Source organism: Microcaecilia unicolor, chromosome 3, assembly GCF_901765095.1.
Source record: "Microcaecilia unicolor chromosome 3, aMicUni1.1, whole genome shotgun sequence".
NCBI classification, from domain to species: domain Eukaryota; kingdom Metazoa; phylum Chordata; class Amphibia; order Gymnophiona; family Siphonopidae; genus Microcaecilia; species Microcaecilia unicolor.
In genome coordinates, this window is record NC_044033.1 from 142,301,813 (window position 1) to 142,316,029 (window position 14,217).

A 14,217-nucleotide genomic window follows, 5' to 3' on the forward strand; every position below is an offset into this window, starting at 1 on the left:
GAGCGGGCTGCAATACCAAAGCAATACACCCGGTTATTTATTCATTCACTGGCACTAAATATTGGCATTGCCCAGATAACTTTTGGGTCCACCCTGACTCTGCCCCAGACCATCCCAGCACTGTTCAGGTAGTGCCACAGCAGCCACGAGTGATATTCAGCGGCACTATCTGGATAGGTTCTGTTGAATATCATGTGTGGAGCTGGGTAGGAGCCTCTCCTGCCCAGTTCAACAGCGTGGGAAATTGACCCCTTCAGCTGTAAACTCTCTGAGGACAAGGGAATATCTACTATACCTGAATGTAACTCATCTTGAGTCAGAATTGGAAAAGGCGAATCAGAAATTGAAATCCAAGTGTTCTCTGCAGATTAGAGCCATTCAGTAATTGCTAAACCACTAGCAGGTGCCCCAGGATAATAACACGGTGAATGAAGTACTTCAAACGGCAGGAACACAACCTCCATTGTTCCCATTTCAATACCAGTGACTGATGTTGTTACAAATGTGAACATAGTAAGTACACTATCATCCTCTAGTAATCTTTTGCCCCTGTGGCTCTAACTAACCTCCTCCGAGATTTCCTTTTTGAACAGTTTACATCAGGTACACAAAATCTTAAGTCCCCTGGAATCTGCTCTGCTCTCTTCTGAATTATGTATTACTGCCGCAGTTATTTATGTCAGCAGTATTCCAAAGTACACTGTCGACAGGAATGCAGCACTGACCCTTTGAGCTAATCTGTTAGCAGTACTGCACTCTGTTTTATGTTTCTCCTGATATACCATGCATCATAAGGTAATCTGCTAGATTGCTATGATGTGTGGGAAGATTCTTGAGAAAGTTTTTCCTGATACAAAACTCCCCCAAAAACTAGATACAAAGATTTTTTTTCTCAAACAATGATATATCAAGCAGCTTTAATCTGGAATGCATTACCACTGGAAATAAAGGCTCAAGATAATCCATCTTTTAAAGAAATACTTGGTTGATTAGGGGCCCTTTTACCAAACAGTTGTAAAAGGTGACCCGCGGTAGCATCGGCACGTGGGATTGCCGCATTTGTTTAAAATGGCCAGTAAATGGCTGTGCAGGCGGTGAGGGCTCAGGCAGTAACATGGTGATAATCTGCCCTGCCCGATTACTGAAAGGACACACACACTCCGGTGCTAGAAAATATAAAGGTATTTTCTAGCACCAAAAATGGCACATGGAAAAATTAGAACTACTGCCGAGCTCCTGGGTGAGCCCGGCAGTAGGGCTGATTTGCCGAGTGCCAAACCAGTGTTAGCCCTACCGCCCTTTGGTAAAAGGGCCCCTTAGGACTAGATTGTATATATGGCATCTACAGAATTCATGTAGAACTAAGCGTTTTCTATAAGATATAGGCAAGGTGTATAGAATATGCTTAGTTTATTTATTTATTTATTGCATTTGTATCCCACATTTTCCCACCTATTTGCAGGCTCAATGTGGCTTACAGAGTTTTGTTATGACATTGTCATTCCAGGATATCAGATACAATTAGTAATGTACAGAGATTAAGTATGGGAAGAAAAAAGGAAAGTGTTAGGCGGGTAAGTATAGAAGGTGGACTTTCATAACTGGGTGGGTTGGCGAGGTAGTTTAGTAAGGCTATGGGTTCTCTTTGTAGGCCTTGTTGAAGAGATATGTCTTCAGAGATTTGTGAAAGTTAGTTATTTCGTCAATAGTTTTCAGGGCTGTAGGTAATGCATTCCACAACTGCGTGCTCATGTAAGAGAAGGTAGTGGCATGCATCAGCTTCTATTTTAGTCCTTTACAGCTGGGGAAGTGCAGATTGAGAAATTTGCGGGATGACCTTATGGTGTTTCTGGGAGGTAAATCCACGAGGTTTAGCATGTAGATTGGGGCGTCTGCGTGAATGATTTTGATACAGTAGCACCTAAATCTATGCACGTCCATTTAATAAAAGCCTGGTGTAAATCCACGCCCATGGATTTAGGTGCACTGACCCGTATTCTGTAATTATGCGCAGAAATTTTGGAATGCCAACAAAATGCCCATAGATATGCCCATAAGCACGCCCCTTTTAAGCTACGTGCATTTATTTTGAACTGCACGCTTTGCAATTTAGCCACAGTTCTTTATAGAAAACACTTAGCGATTTCCGTGCATAAATTGTACTTATTGCCAATTAGTGCTCATTATTGCTTCAGTGCTGTTAAAAATGCTAATTATCTTGTTACGCCCACTCCACGCATTATCTAGGCGCCGTATATAGAATTCGGGAGTTAATGTTTTAACCTAGGAATGCCTAGTTACCTTTGTGATCCACATATTTTGGTAGTTTATGGAATATAAGCTTTATTTGTATTGTATTGTACAAACAATTAAAAGAGATAAGCGAAGACATAAAGTTACAAAATGTTGCATAAGGGATAGCTAGAAAAGTAATTAAGGTAAGGGAGGGGTAATCAGACAAGAGTTGTTTCCAAAAGAAGCATTAAGGGAGGCTGCAGATGGCTGCTGCATCATGGATGAATGAGTTATTCACTGTGGGCTGGATTCAGTAAAAGGTGCTCAAAATTCAGTGCCAGAAAAAAAATCATTGCTAAGTAGGAGACTCTGTATATGGCGGCTAAAAAACTGGCACTGAAATCAGTGCCAACTAAGCGTATTCTATAATCGGTGCCTAAATTTAGGTGCCAATTATACACTCAGTTTATATTTCAGTGCCTAAATCTATGCACATCCATTTATACCAGTGAAAATGTGGTGCAAATCCTGGTGCGTAGATTTAGGTGCACTATTTCCCCACCCCTTTTTTGCCTGTGCGTGTTAGAAGTTCAGCACACATTGTTGCAGAATATGCTTAGTGAGTTGTGTGCCTAAATTCTACTCATTGCCAATTAGTGCTCATTGTTGCTTGTTAAGTGCTGTTATCAGCGCTCATTAGCTTGTTAAAATACGCGCATTGTGATAGAATCCGCGACGATGTCTCTAGGTGCACTATATAGAATCTGGTACCCAAGTTAGGTGCACTGAGGCCATATTCTGTAATTCTGTACATAGCTTTTCAGAATGCCCCTGAAATGCCCATGGCCACGCCCCTTAGACTTATGCACCAAGCCTTATTAAATACTAGTGGAACCATGCCCGTTTCCTCAACAATGAAACGGGCCCTAGGAAGGCTGTCATGTAAGCTATTTTTTTCTCTTTCCCCTGCCCTCCCCTCCATGTCCAGCAATTTTCCCTCCCCTCCCCTCCATGTCCAGCGATTCTCCTCTTCCCTGCCCTCCCATCCGTGTCCCGTGATTCTCTCCTCTACTGTCCTCTCATCCCATCCATGTCCATCAATTCTCCTCTGCCCTGCCCTCCCCTCCCTTTCCTCCCTCCCTCCCCTCGATGTCCCGTGATTCTCTCCTCCCCTCAATTTGTACCTGAACGTTCTCTGGCTGGCTGGCGCTGGCTTCCGTTCCATTCGTAACATCCCTCCTGACACCAGCTCGCCTCCAGCATTCTCTTCCCTCTCACTGTGTCGCCCTCTGACGTCATTACGTCTTGACGCAAGGGTGGAACAGTGAGGGGGAATGGAACGCTGGAGGCTGGCTGACATCAGGAGATGTTACGAATCCAGGCAGCCAGACATGGAACGTTGGAGGTGCAAATTATTATATAGGATGCTTGGATTTCAGCACAGAAAGCTTGGCATTTTATACAGAACCCTGGGGTTAGTGCTATTCTATAAACTTCACCTAAAGTTAGATGCAGTTTATAGAATATGTGCAGTGCCATCCCTGTAACTAAAATTTAGGCGTGGCTATTTATGCCAACTAAAACATGCCTAACTTAAGCATGGATCGTGCATATTCTATAACAGTGCACATAATTTTTAGGAACACCCATGACCTACCCATGTCCCTCCCATGGCCCCACCCCCTATTGAGATCTGCACATTAGAATTTACACCACCGCTTTATAGCATATGCTTAGAAAGTTGTGCATGTAAATTCTAATTAGTGCCGATAATTGCTTGTTATTGGCCAATTATCAGCGCCGATTGGCTTGTTAATCAATTAAGTTACATAACCAATTTGGCCGCACACACAACTTTAGTCACCATCCTCTGGATTCTATATATGGCGACTGAAAATCCATGCAGAAACTAAAGCATATTCTATAACAATGCGCATAACTTAACTGGTTAGCTAATCAGCGCTGTTAATTGGATGTCAACAAGCAATTATCAGCAATTGGCATTAATTGAGATTTCTGTGCACAACTTGCTAAGTGTATTCTATAACGTAGTGCACCTAAATTCTAATTGGCATAGTTGAAAAGGGGGAGTGGCCATGTGCAGGATGGGGTGTTACTAAAAGCTAGGCGCATTATCATAGAATACACCCGATCTGCACCTTTTTTAGGCATCGGGATTTACACCAAGTAAAACATGGCCTAAATGGACATGACCAAATTTGGTCACTTGGCAAACCACTCAGCATACACTCTAGCAGAGTGAAAGAGTGGCCTAGTGGTTAGAGCCCTAGTCTTGACATCATCCAGCGGTAGCAGGTTCAAATCCCACTACTGCTCCTTCTGTTCTTGGACAAGTCACTCTACCCTCCATTACCTCAGGTACAAACTTATAGCTATGTTTACTAAGCAGCACTATGGGTGTATTAGCATTTTTAATGCACATAAATGGTTTACACATGTTAAACGCTAACAAGCCCATAGAAATGTATAGGCGTGTTAGCGTTTAATGCGCTTTAAATTTACAGGCGCATTAAAAATGCTAACACACCTTAGTAAACATACTTCTTAGATTGGGAGCCCGACAGGGAAAATACCCAGTGTACCTGAATGCAACTCACCTTGAGCTACTACTGAAAAAGGCATGAGCAAAATCCAAATAGATAAATATACCATACAGAAATTTAAGTTTACGCCATAAAATTTAGGCATACTTTAAAGAATATGCCTAGGATAATTGTTTTAGCACAGATTTTTTTTAGGCACCATACATAGAATTTAACCCCATATATAGAAACCTTCTCTTAGTACAGAGGAAAGACCTGCATTAGGGCACACTAAGTCCATTTATTAGCACAGCTTAGTAAAAGGACCCCTGAATATCGGCCCCTAAGTCTCCCCCCACTAACAAAGAATAATAGATAAGCCTTAAAGAGCTATTTACTATGGATGTGCATTCCTTAGCATCCATTTTGCACAAAATGGATTTAGTACATTTTAACCTACAAATCAACGTGTGCACATTTAAAACAGTGAGAAGTAAATTGCAATAGCCCAGGCAAGAAGTAACAAGGGTGTGAATAAGGGTTTTGGTGGCGTGTTCAGAAAGGAGGGGGCGAATTTTGCTAATGTTGAAGATAAGCTTTTCCTACATTGGCACGCAGATGTGGAATTCATTGCCACTTGATCTGAAGGCTATTCACGACCTAATCAACTTTCGAAAATCATTAAAGACTTACCGTTTCAACAAGACTTACCATAATAATCAATAACAGGATTTCTAACACACCGCTAGTCACTTGATATTCTGACTGTTTTCTTGTTTACTGAATTGATTATATCCAATATGTCTACACTTGTTCTGTATGTAATTAATTGTGTATCTACTCTTGAATGACGCTTGACATGATGTAATATTGTAAGCCACATTGAGCCTGCAAATAGGTGGGAAAATGTGGAATACAAATGCAACAAATAAAATAAATAAATAAAACAAAGTTCTAATGCAGATTTAAAACTTATTATCACAAGTCTACCGTGAAAAAAAGCTAAAGTCTTCAAAAATCAACCAAAATCTTTCCCAACTATTTACTAATTGACAGTAATTTGTTAGTGCACAATGTGTAGTAAAATAGGGTTAATAACAATATGCATTTGTTTTAATTAATGCAGATTTGGGGATTAACATTTAAAAAAAATAACTAGTTAGTATACAGATATGCAAACCAGCTCATTAACACGTAGCATGTTTTGCATTTATGGCTGTTTTACATTCACAATAATGCCAAACTTCTGCTACATCTGTAGTGTTGGCATTAAATGCAGAAGGACGTATTTTCACATCGCTCTTTCCCTCTGACACCTAACCCATAAGAGCAGGAAGCAGGTGAGAACCTCCAGCCTGAGGGCTTCTTCCTTCCACTCACCATCTCCTTTAATAGAGATCTGCCAAAATCAGAGCTTACCTCCAGGCTTCACACCAGAGTCTGCCCTTTCCTCTATTTTCTGGTCTATAATTTTACTAAGCCAGGTCCTAAACTTAACTAAGTTTTGCTCAAAATTGTCGGCGCGAAAAGGAGGGACGTAGATTTCATCTTCTTGCGCCGATAACTCATCCATTTCTGCACTTGTAAAAAAAACCCCCAAAAATTATAAACACAAATTTAGGAGACAGATTTCAGTCTGGGGACACCCGGCAGTACCTGGACCTCAGCCTAGAGGACGGGAGCAGAGGCATCATGTCGACATCACAGCATTAGTGACGTGTAAGGTTCTGACGTCAGGATTTGTTCTGCTCCGCCCCCGCCCCCACCCCACCCCAGTCCAGTCTCCTACTACTATTTTTTAGTTAAATAAATGCTGAGGGAATGGGAAGCAGGGAGGGAAGATCACGCAATCCAAGCGCGTGGAAGCTAATATTGCTTGGGCTAGGGTGTTAATTATTTTTTTTGTTGGGGGGTGGGTCCTCCTACATGTTCTGCTCCGATTTTCCCCACTCTGCTGCGCACCCTGGCCGCTGACTTTTCCCCGATGGGGATCTGATACTGACCTGATAGAGCGGGAGGGGAGGGGGAGGCGAAAGCCCGGAGAATAGGAAATAAAAACGGGGAAGGGGAAGGGATCAATTAGCAAGGGGGATTATAGTCTGAGGAAGAAAGTGCTGGGAAAAAGATACCCAAGTAGCTTAGTACCATTTGTGGATTTCTGGGTTAATAGCGCCAGGGCTCAGGTTTGGATCAGTTAATATGAATTCGGCCGTTTTTATTTTTCACCGTTATCAATAGAAATCAAACAAAATAAAACATGGAAAAGAAAATAAGACGATACCTTTTTTATTGGGCATAACTTAATACATTTCTTGATTAGCTTTCGAAGGTTGCCCTTCTTCGTCAGATCGGCAACCTTTGAAAGCTAATCAAGAAATGTATTAAGTTATGCCCAATAAAAAAGGTATCATCTTATTTTCTTTTCCATGTTTTATTTTGTTTGATTTCTATTGATAACTTTAAGAGTGGACTAACACGGCTACCACACTCCTCTATTTTTCACCGGAAACTACCCGAGGGTTAAATGTGGATTCCTTTTTTTTTTTTTATTTTACGTGCCGTCACTTAAAGTTAGTGCTGAATCCAACATTTCCACTATTTGCATAAATTCAATCTAGTATTACCCCGGGTAAATGCGTTCCTGAATGAGATGAGTTACTTCAGGATTAAAACGCAATTTGCATTCATTATCTTGTGAAAATAGGACAAGCAGGTCAATGCCTGAGATTAAAAAACAACAGGAGTCAACCCTCAAGGTGAAGAATGAATCAATACTATCCAATAAAGGTGTGACGATTCCTTTATCGTTTTGCTTTAAGAAAGGACTTTGAAGGTTTTGCAAATAGAGAAGGAAAAGAAAACTGGTGTATTCCATTAAGAGCCCTGCTTAGGAATATTGTATTTTTTAGGTGTGTTTTGCAACAGGCGATACTGCTCATTGTCGAAGGTTAGGCCATCATAGATTAGTTTATTTCAGATTTATGCATAGGGAGGTAGCAGTGGAGTCAATCCCAGTAGACACCCTCTTTTTAACTGCCGGTCACAGCATGTACAATTAAAATATACTTGTATTCAGCACAGACAGTGGCACTGAGTATACATATGGTGGTTGCCAATAACAGTACATATAAAGGTGTAAGTTACAGTGCGTCCCTGCTGAATTTAGTCAGGTTTATTGGCTGGTGTAACTGCGGGATCCGAGAGGGTATATATTAGGGACACTGATACTGTAGGAATCCAGGCTCCCATACAGTGACTGGGCCTCCTCGGGATGAGGACAGAGCCTATGGGGACGGGACAGGGACAGAACCTGCGGGGATAGAGTGGGGACGGAGACAGGGCCTACGGGGACGAAGACATGGCCTGTGCGGATAGGGTGGGGATGGGGACAAACTTTGTCCCCATGTCATTCTCTACAACAGCCTCAACAACCTCTCTTTCTGAAGCTAGTTCTTTTGGAGCAGTCAGTTGAGATCCTCAGATGTACCCCTGATAGGTCTTCTTGCTAGACCTGATAAGTTTACACTTCAAAATATGTGTGAATTCTAGCAGGACAATATTGAAAAGCCCTTGTGCAGTCATCATGTTTATGTTTATTTGGTTCTCTCTATTTTCATCAGTATATCAGTACAGTTTACAATCACAGCCTCATAAAGAATAAAGTCAGGAAAGACACAGACGAGAAAGTAAGGCAAGATCGTTCGTCTGTTCACGCTTTCCAAAAATACTAGGACTAGGGGGCATGTGCTGAAGCTCCAATGTAGTAAATTTAAAACGAATCAGAGAATACTTTTCTTCACTCAATGTGTAATTAAACTCTGGAATTCGTTGCCAGAGAATGTGGTAAAGGTGGTTAGGTTAGCGGAGTTTAAAAAAAGGTTTGGACGGCTTCCTAAAGGAAAAATCCATAGACCGTTATTAAATGGACTTGGGGAAAATCCACTATTTCTGGGATAAGCAGTATAAAATGTTTTGTACTTTTTAGGGATCTTGCCAGGTATTTGTGATCTGGACTGGCCACTGTTGGAAACAGGATGCTGGGCTTGATGGACCTTTGGTCTTTCCCAGTATGGCAATACTTATATACTTATGCTGCATAAAATAGTCATCAACACTAGGCAATCCCACCCAGTCCTTAAACCAGCACGAAACAATGTATCTTGAGGCTCAACTTATTATAGAAGAGTCACAAAAATATGTAACATGGTATTGCATGTGCCTGAGAAGGAGATGGATTTGCCAATAATCTGTCATACTGCAATCTCTAAGATTGACTAGGCTCATATGGTGTCAGGGAATAACACAAAGGTAAAGGATATGTGGCTTTCAAAATGTTATACCTCAAGCCCAGCACTTTAATTTTCACCCTTGACATAATAGCTAGCCAGTTTCTATTAATTAATTATCAGCTGCTGACTGCACATGTGATTTTTTATTTTAATTTCCTCCCAACAAATGGGTAACTTTTGTCTTCAAGTCAATAAGCAGCCAAAATGTATCCATTAAAGCGGGGTCAGTAGTTTTTTGGGGGCAGGTCCAAAATGTATCCATTTATGAGACTGAACAAGAGCATATAACTTTAAACAGACATGTTAACTATTTAAGTTTAGGACTGCATGTTTAGCTGTTCTACTAAAGACCCCTTTATAGTGGGCATAAAATATGCAGGTATATTATCTGTTTATCTTAATGTGGCAGTGGAATCTTTGAATATTGACCCCTAGGCTTCTCACATAATGTTGATGGGTCAAATATGTGATACTGTGGTGAGAGGAATCAGTAATCATGAATTTTCAGGTGTTTAAAAATTGACTGGGTTAAGAATTAAAATGAGTTTTATTTTCTTGTGTCTGTCAGTGCTTTCTAGGCCTGCTGAGAACCACTTTGCTAGTCCAGGGATCAAAGTGGACACCTTCCTTTCTGGTTTCAAGGAGGGCCAATATGTGACTTCTAGGATGTCCCAAAGGGTGTTCAAACAACATTCGTCAATGCTGCTCACATATTATTGTGGCAAATTGTTGCATGCTATTATTTTCTTACATTAGTTGAACACTAGAGGGAACTCCAGAGCACGTAGCAGTCTTTTGTAAGAAAGAGAGTCTGATATGTACAGACTGGGAGAGGGATCTTGGGGTGATAGTATCTGAGGATCTGAAGGTGACGAAACAGTGTGACAAGGCGGTGGCTGTAGCCAGAAGGTTGCTAGGCTGTATAGAGAGAGGTGTGACCAGCAGAAGAAAGGAGGTGTTGATGCCCCTGTACAAGTCGTTGGTGAGGCCCCACCTGGAGTATTGTGTTCAGTTTTGGAGGCCTTGCTAAGGATGTAAAAAGAATTGAAGCAGTGCAAAGAAAAGCTACAAAAATGTTTTGGGATTTGCTTTCCAAGACGTATGAGAGACTTGCTGACCTGAACATGTATACCCTGGAGGAAAGGAGAAACAGGGGTGAAATGATACAGACATTCAAATATTTGAAAGATATTAATCCGCAAACAAACCTTTTCCGGAGATAGGAAGGTGGTAGAACTAGAGGACATGAAATGAGGTTGAAGGGCAGACTCAAGAAAAATGTCAGGAAGTATTTTTTCACGGAGAGAGTGGTGGATACTTGAAATGCCCTCCCAAGGGAGGTGGTGGAGATGAAAACGGTGACGGAATTCAAAAATGCGTGGGATAAACATAAAGGAATTCTGTTCAGAAGGAATTGATCTTCAGAAGCTTAGCGGAGATTGGGTGGCAGCAGCAGTGGTGCAAGGTGGGGCGAGTGCTGGGCAGACTTCTACGGTCTGTGCCCTGAAAATGGTAGATACAAATCAAGGTCAGGTATACACATAAAGTAGCACATATGAGTTTATCTTGTTTGGCAGACTGGATGGACCGTACAGGTCTTTCTCTGCCGTCATCTACTATGTAAGTGAGCTCATGGGAGCACTGAAATTTGGCGTTCTGGGTAGGGCTGCAAATTAATTGTAATTACAAAAATTAATAATATTGCAGCGTTTCCTGTCTCCTCTATACATCTCTTCTGCTCTCTTCTGCTTCCAACCCCTGTCCTCTGCATGATGGCATCTTTCCCCCCACCCATGATTCAAGATCACCCCACCCCATGCCGGTCTACCTTAAAAGTGGTCTTCTGTTGGTCCCCGGAAGTTGCACCATTACACATACACCGCCTGCAGCCTGTTCTGAAACTTTTCCTCTGACCCATCCTGCCCATGCAGAAACAGGAAGTGATGACAGAAGAGGCAAGACAAGCCATAGGGAAAGCTTTGGAACATCATATGTTCAATGCTGCCACTGCTGGGGACCAGCAGAAGGCCACCTTTAAGACAGATCTGTGGGGTGTGGGGAACAGAGATTAAGAAGGAGGGCAGATGTGGAACCCTGGGTGGGGGTAGGGGTTGAGATGCAGATCTGTGAGCAGAATTGGGGGGGGGGGGCACTGGTGGAAGCTATGGCTGAGGCGGTGAGTTCCAGCAGCAATGAAAAGAACTTAATGCTACTCACCACCAAGATTGTGTTGCGGCTCATAGGGGTGGAGGGGATGGCTGGAGAGGTGCTGGACAACTGAAGAGAGGGAAGGAGAAGGGAAGGGAAGGGAGAGAGACAGAGAGATAATGAACCCCAGGAAAGAAAGAACAATAATGGACCTGGGAGAAGAGGTGAGTGAGGAAAGGAAGAGAAAGGGAGAGATGTCGTATCTGGGAGTTGGAGGGAGATTATCCAGCTTATAGTCGAAAAAGAAAAACGCCTATATTTCGACTCAAATCGGGAGATGGACGTTTTTCTCGCAAAGGCGCCCAAATCGGTATAATCGAAAGCCAATTTTGGGCGTTTCCAACTGCACTCCGTCGCGGAAACGAATAAAGTTGATGGGGGCATGTCGGAGGTGTGGTGGAGGCGGGACTGGGGCGTGGTTATCAGCTGAGGAGAGATGGGCGTCTTTAGCTGATAATCGAAAAAAAAAAAGGCGTTTTGACCATGATTTTGGGTCACTTTTTTGCATCCTTTTTTCTCATGAACAAGTCCCAAAAAAGTGCCCCAACTGCCCAGATGACCACTGGAGGGAATCGGGGATGACCTCCCCAGACTCCCCCAGTGGTCACTAACTCCCTCCCACCAAAAAAAACCCCACTTTAAAAACTTTTTTTCCAGCCTGTATGCCAGCCTCAAATGCCTTATCCACCTCCATGACAGCAGAATGTGTTCGATCCTATCACAGCCTTTCCCTGGGTCAGATGTGGCTCTCGGGTGCACTACAGGGTCACATCAGCATTGCATTGTGGTGGGTGTAGGGTATTGGGCTCCGTGATTTCATTAGCTTGTGTTACAGTCTCACGATGTTGGTAGTTGGTAGGCTCTTCTCCCATGGTGCTTTTCCCCCTGCCTACTGGGTCAGAGTGTGCCCTGTTGTGTTTCCTGTTGTAGTCCATGCGGTAGTGGCCATTTTTGTAAGCCAGTTTTAGTTCCCTTTCCTGTGTTAGCCACGTTAGACAACTTAGTTCTTACCTTGAATGTGGCTGAAAGAGGGCATTGTACAGCATTCTGCTAGCTCTGACCTACTGCTAATCTCAGTACCAGGGAGATTCGTTGCCAGTGGGCAAAAAATGGCCTGCACTGTTGTAGACGCGTGTATTGGACACGCGCAGGTCCATTTTTCAACACACCCACAAAAAAGACCATTTTTGGGCCAAAAATGGATGTGTCCATTTTGGGCCTGAGACCTTACTGTCACCCAGTGACTTAGCGGTAAGGTCGCATGCGTTAACCGAGCAGTAATCATCTGCACGTATACAATGCCGATTACCTCCCGGTTAGTGCTGCGTGCTGGAAAATAAATATATTTTCTGGCATGCATAGTGTACGTGCGTAAAAAATGAAATTACCACCCGGGCCACATGGTAGCCGGGAGGTAGTTCTGAATTGGCACACACTGGGCACGCTACGCGGCTTAGTAAAAGGGCCCCACAGTGTCCCATTGATTCTCCTCCTTCCACCAGGTCTCTGAGATACCTATTATTTCTACCTCTTCATTTAAAGCTATAAACTCTAACTCTTATTTCCCTCTCAGTGTCTCGCCCTCCTCTGATGTAATTTCATCTTTCCACGAGAACGGGACACAGAGGGAAGAGAACGCTGGAGGTGAGCTGACGTCAGCTCATTTGCATGCTGTTACGAACCCAGCCAGCAGCCATCCAGGGAGGCATATTGACCAATTATTATCAAACATATAAACGGCAAGTGACCGACTCACCTGCAAATGCGCAGTAGAGACTTCCCTCTCTGTCCCGCCCTCGCGTCAAGACGTGATGACGTCAGAGGGCGGAACAGAGAGGGAAACGGAGTCGGACTGTCGGAGCCTGGAGCCTGTAAACAAACATCGCACGAATCACCCTTCCCCCCATCCCCACCACCACCGCCACTCCCGCCCCCCTCCGTATCGGGTCCCCTGCACTGACCTGACAGCACCTCTCACCTCCGTGTGAAAGCACTGCAGGCAGCAGCAGATCGGCAGCAGAGCGATCTGCTGCTGCCTGCAGCGCTTTCACACAGAGGTGAGAGGCGCTGTCAGGTCAGTGCAGGGGGCCCAGCACAGAGGAGGGAGGGAGCGGCGGTGAGGAGGGTAGCTGGAAATCTCGCCCGTTTTTACGGGCTTAACGGCTAGTATAGAGATAAAGGGGTTTGGTGCTGAATTCCTGTCTTAGAGATCAAACCTAGAAGGAAACGTTACTACACTATAAATATTTCTTGGCATTGTCATCTCATTTACAATCCACCTCAGCCCATTTTTTTCAGTCTATCAAACCAGCTCCGCACACCTCTTCTTTCCATATCTAAAAGTTGATCTTTAAATATAGGAGATTCCACAATAAATAGCATGTGCAAGTTTTATGCCTGTCTGTGTAACTTATTGGCTTTATTTGAAGCTTCTCTCTGCTGCCTCTGGGAAGCTACTGCTCTAAGCAATCCCCTATTCTGCATAATGGTTAAACCAGCCCTGACTCTTCCTCTTGTTAATAACACAATTATCTTGGACAGGTAGAAATAATTTTATTCTTGCTGTATAGTGAGAGCTGAACTCTGTGAAATATGTTCAGGTAGGGTTGTATTATCTAAGCTTCTATAAGTTCCTCCCACCACCAAAACCAAAAAAAGAAAAAGCAGGACATAAAAATAATCCGGCCGATACGCAACGCGTGGGAGGCAGGCCGGCTAAGTGCGGCAACTGCTGCTGAGCCCAGATATTCAAAACCGGGCTGTTTCTGATGACCCGCATTGAGGGGCCCTTTTACTAAGGTACGTAGGTGCCTACGTGCATCCAACGCATGTCAATTTGGAACTAACACCCAGTTTCTGTGTGCCCTGGGCGGTAATTCCAATTTTTACGGATGTCTGATATGCACGCCAAAAAAGAGTTTTTATTTTCTAACGTGTGGTGC

General features: G+C 43.3%; 1 protein-coding gene across 1 annotated transcript in view; it reads right to left on the reverse strand.

Moving 5' to 3' along the window:
• The window catches only part of WDR64 (WD repeat domain 64), a 205,136-nt gene extending 198,785 nt beyond the window's left edge, over nt 1-6,351 (reverse strand). Inside the window, 1 exon segment of the mRNA XM_030194685.1 lies at nt 6,198-6,351. Within this exon segment, the coding sequence (XP_030050545.1) occupies nt 6,198-6,351 (154 nt within the window).
• Nucleotides 6,352-14,217: the final 7,866 nt, after the last annotated feature.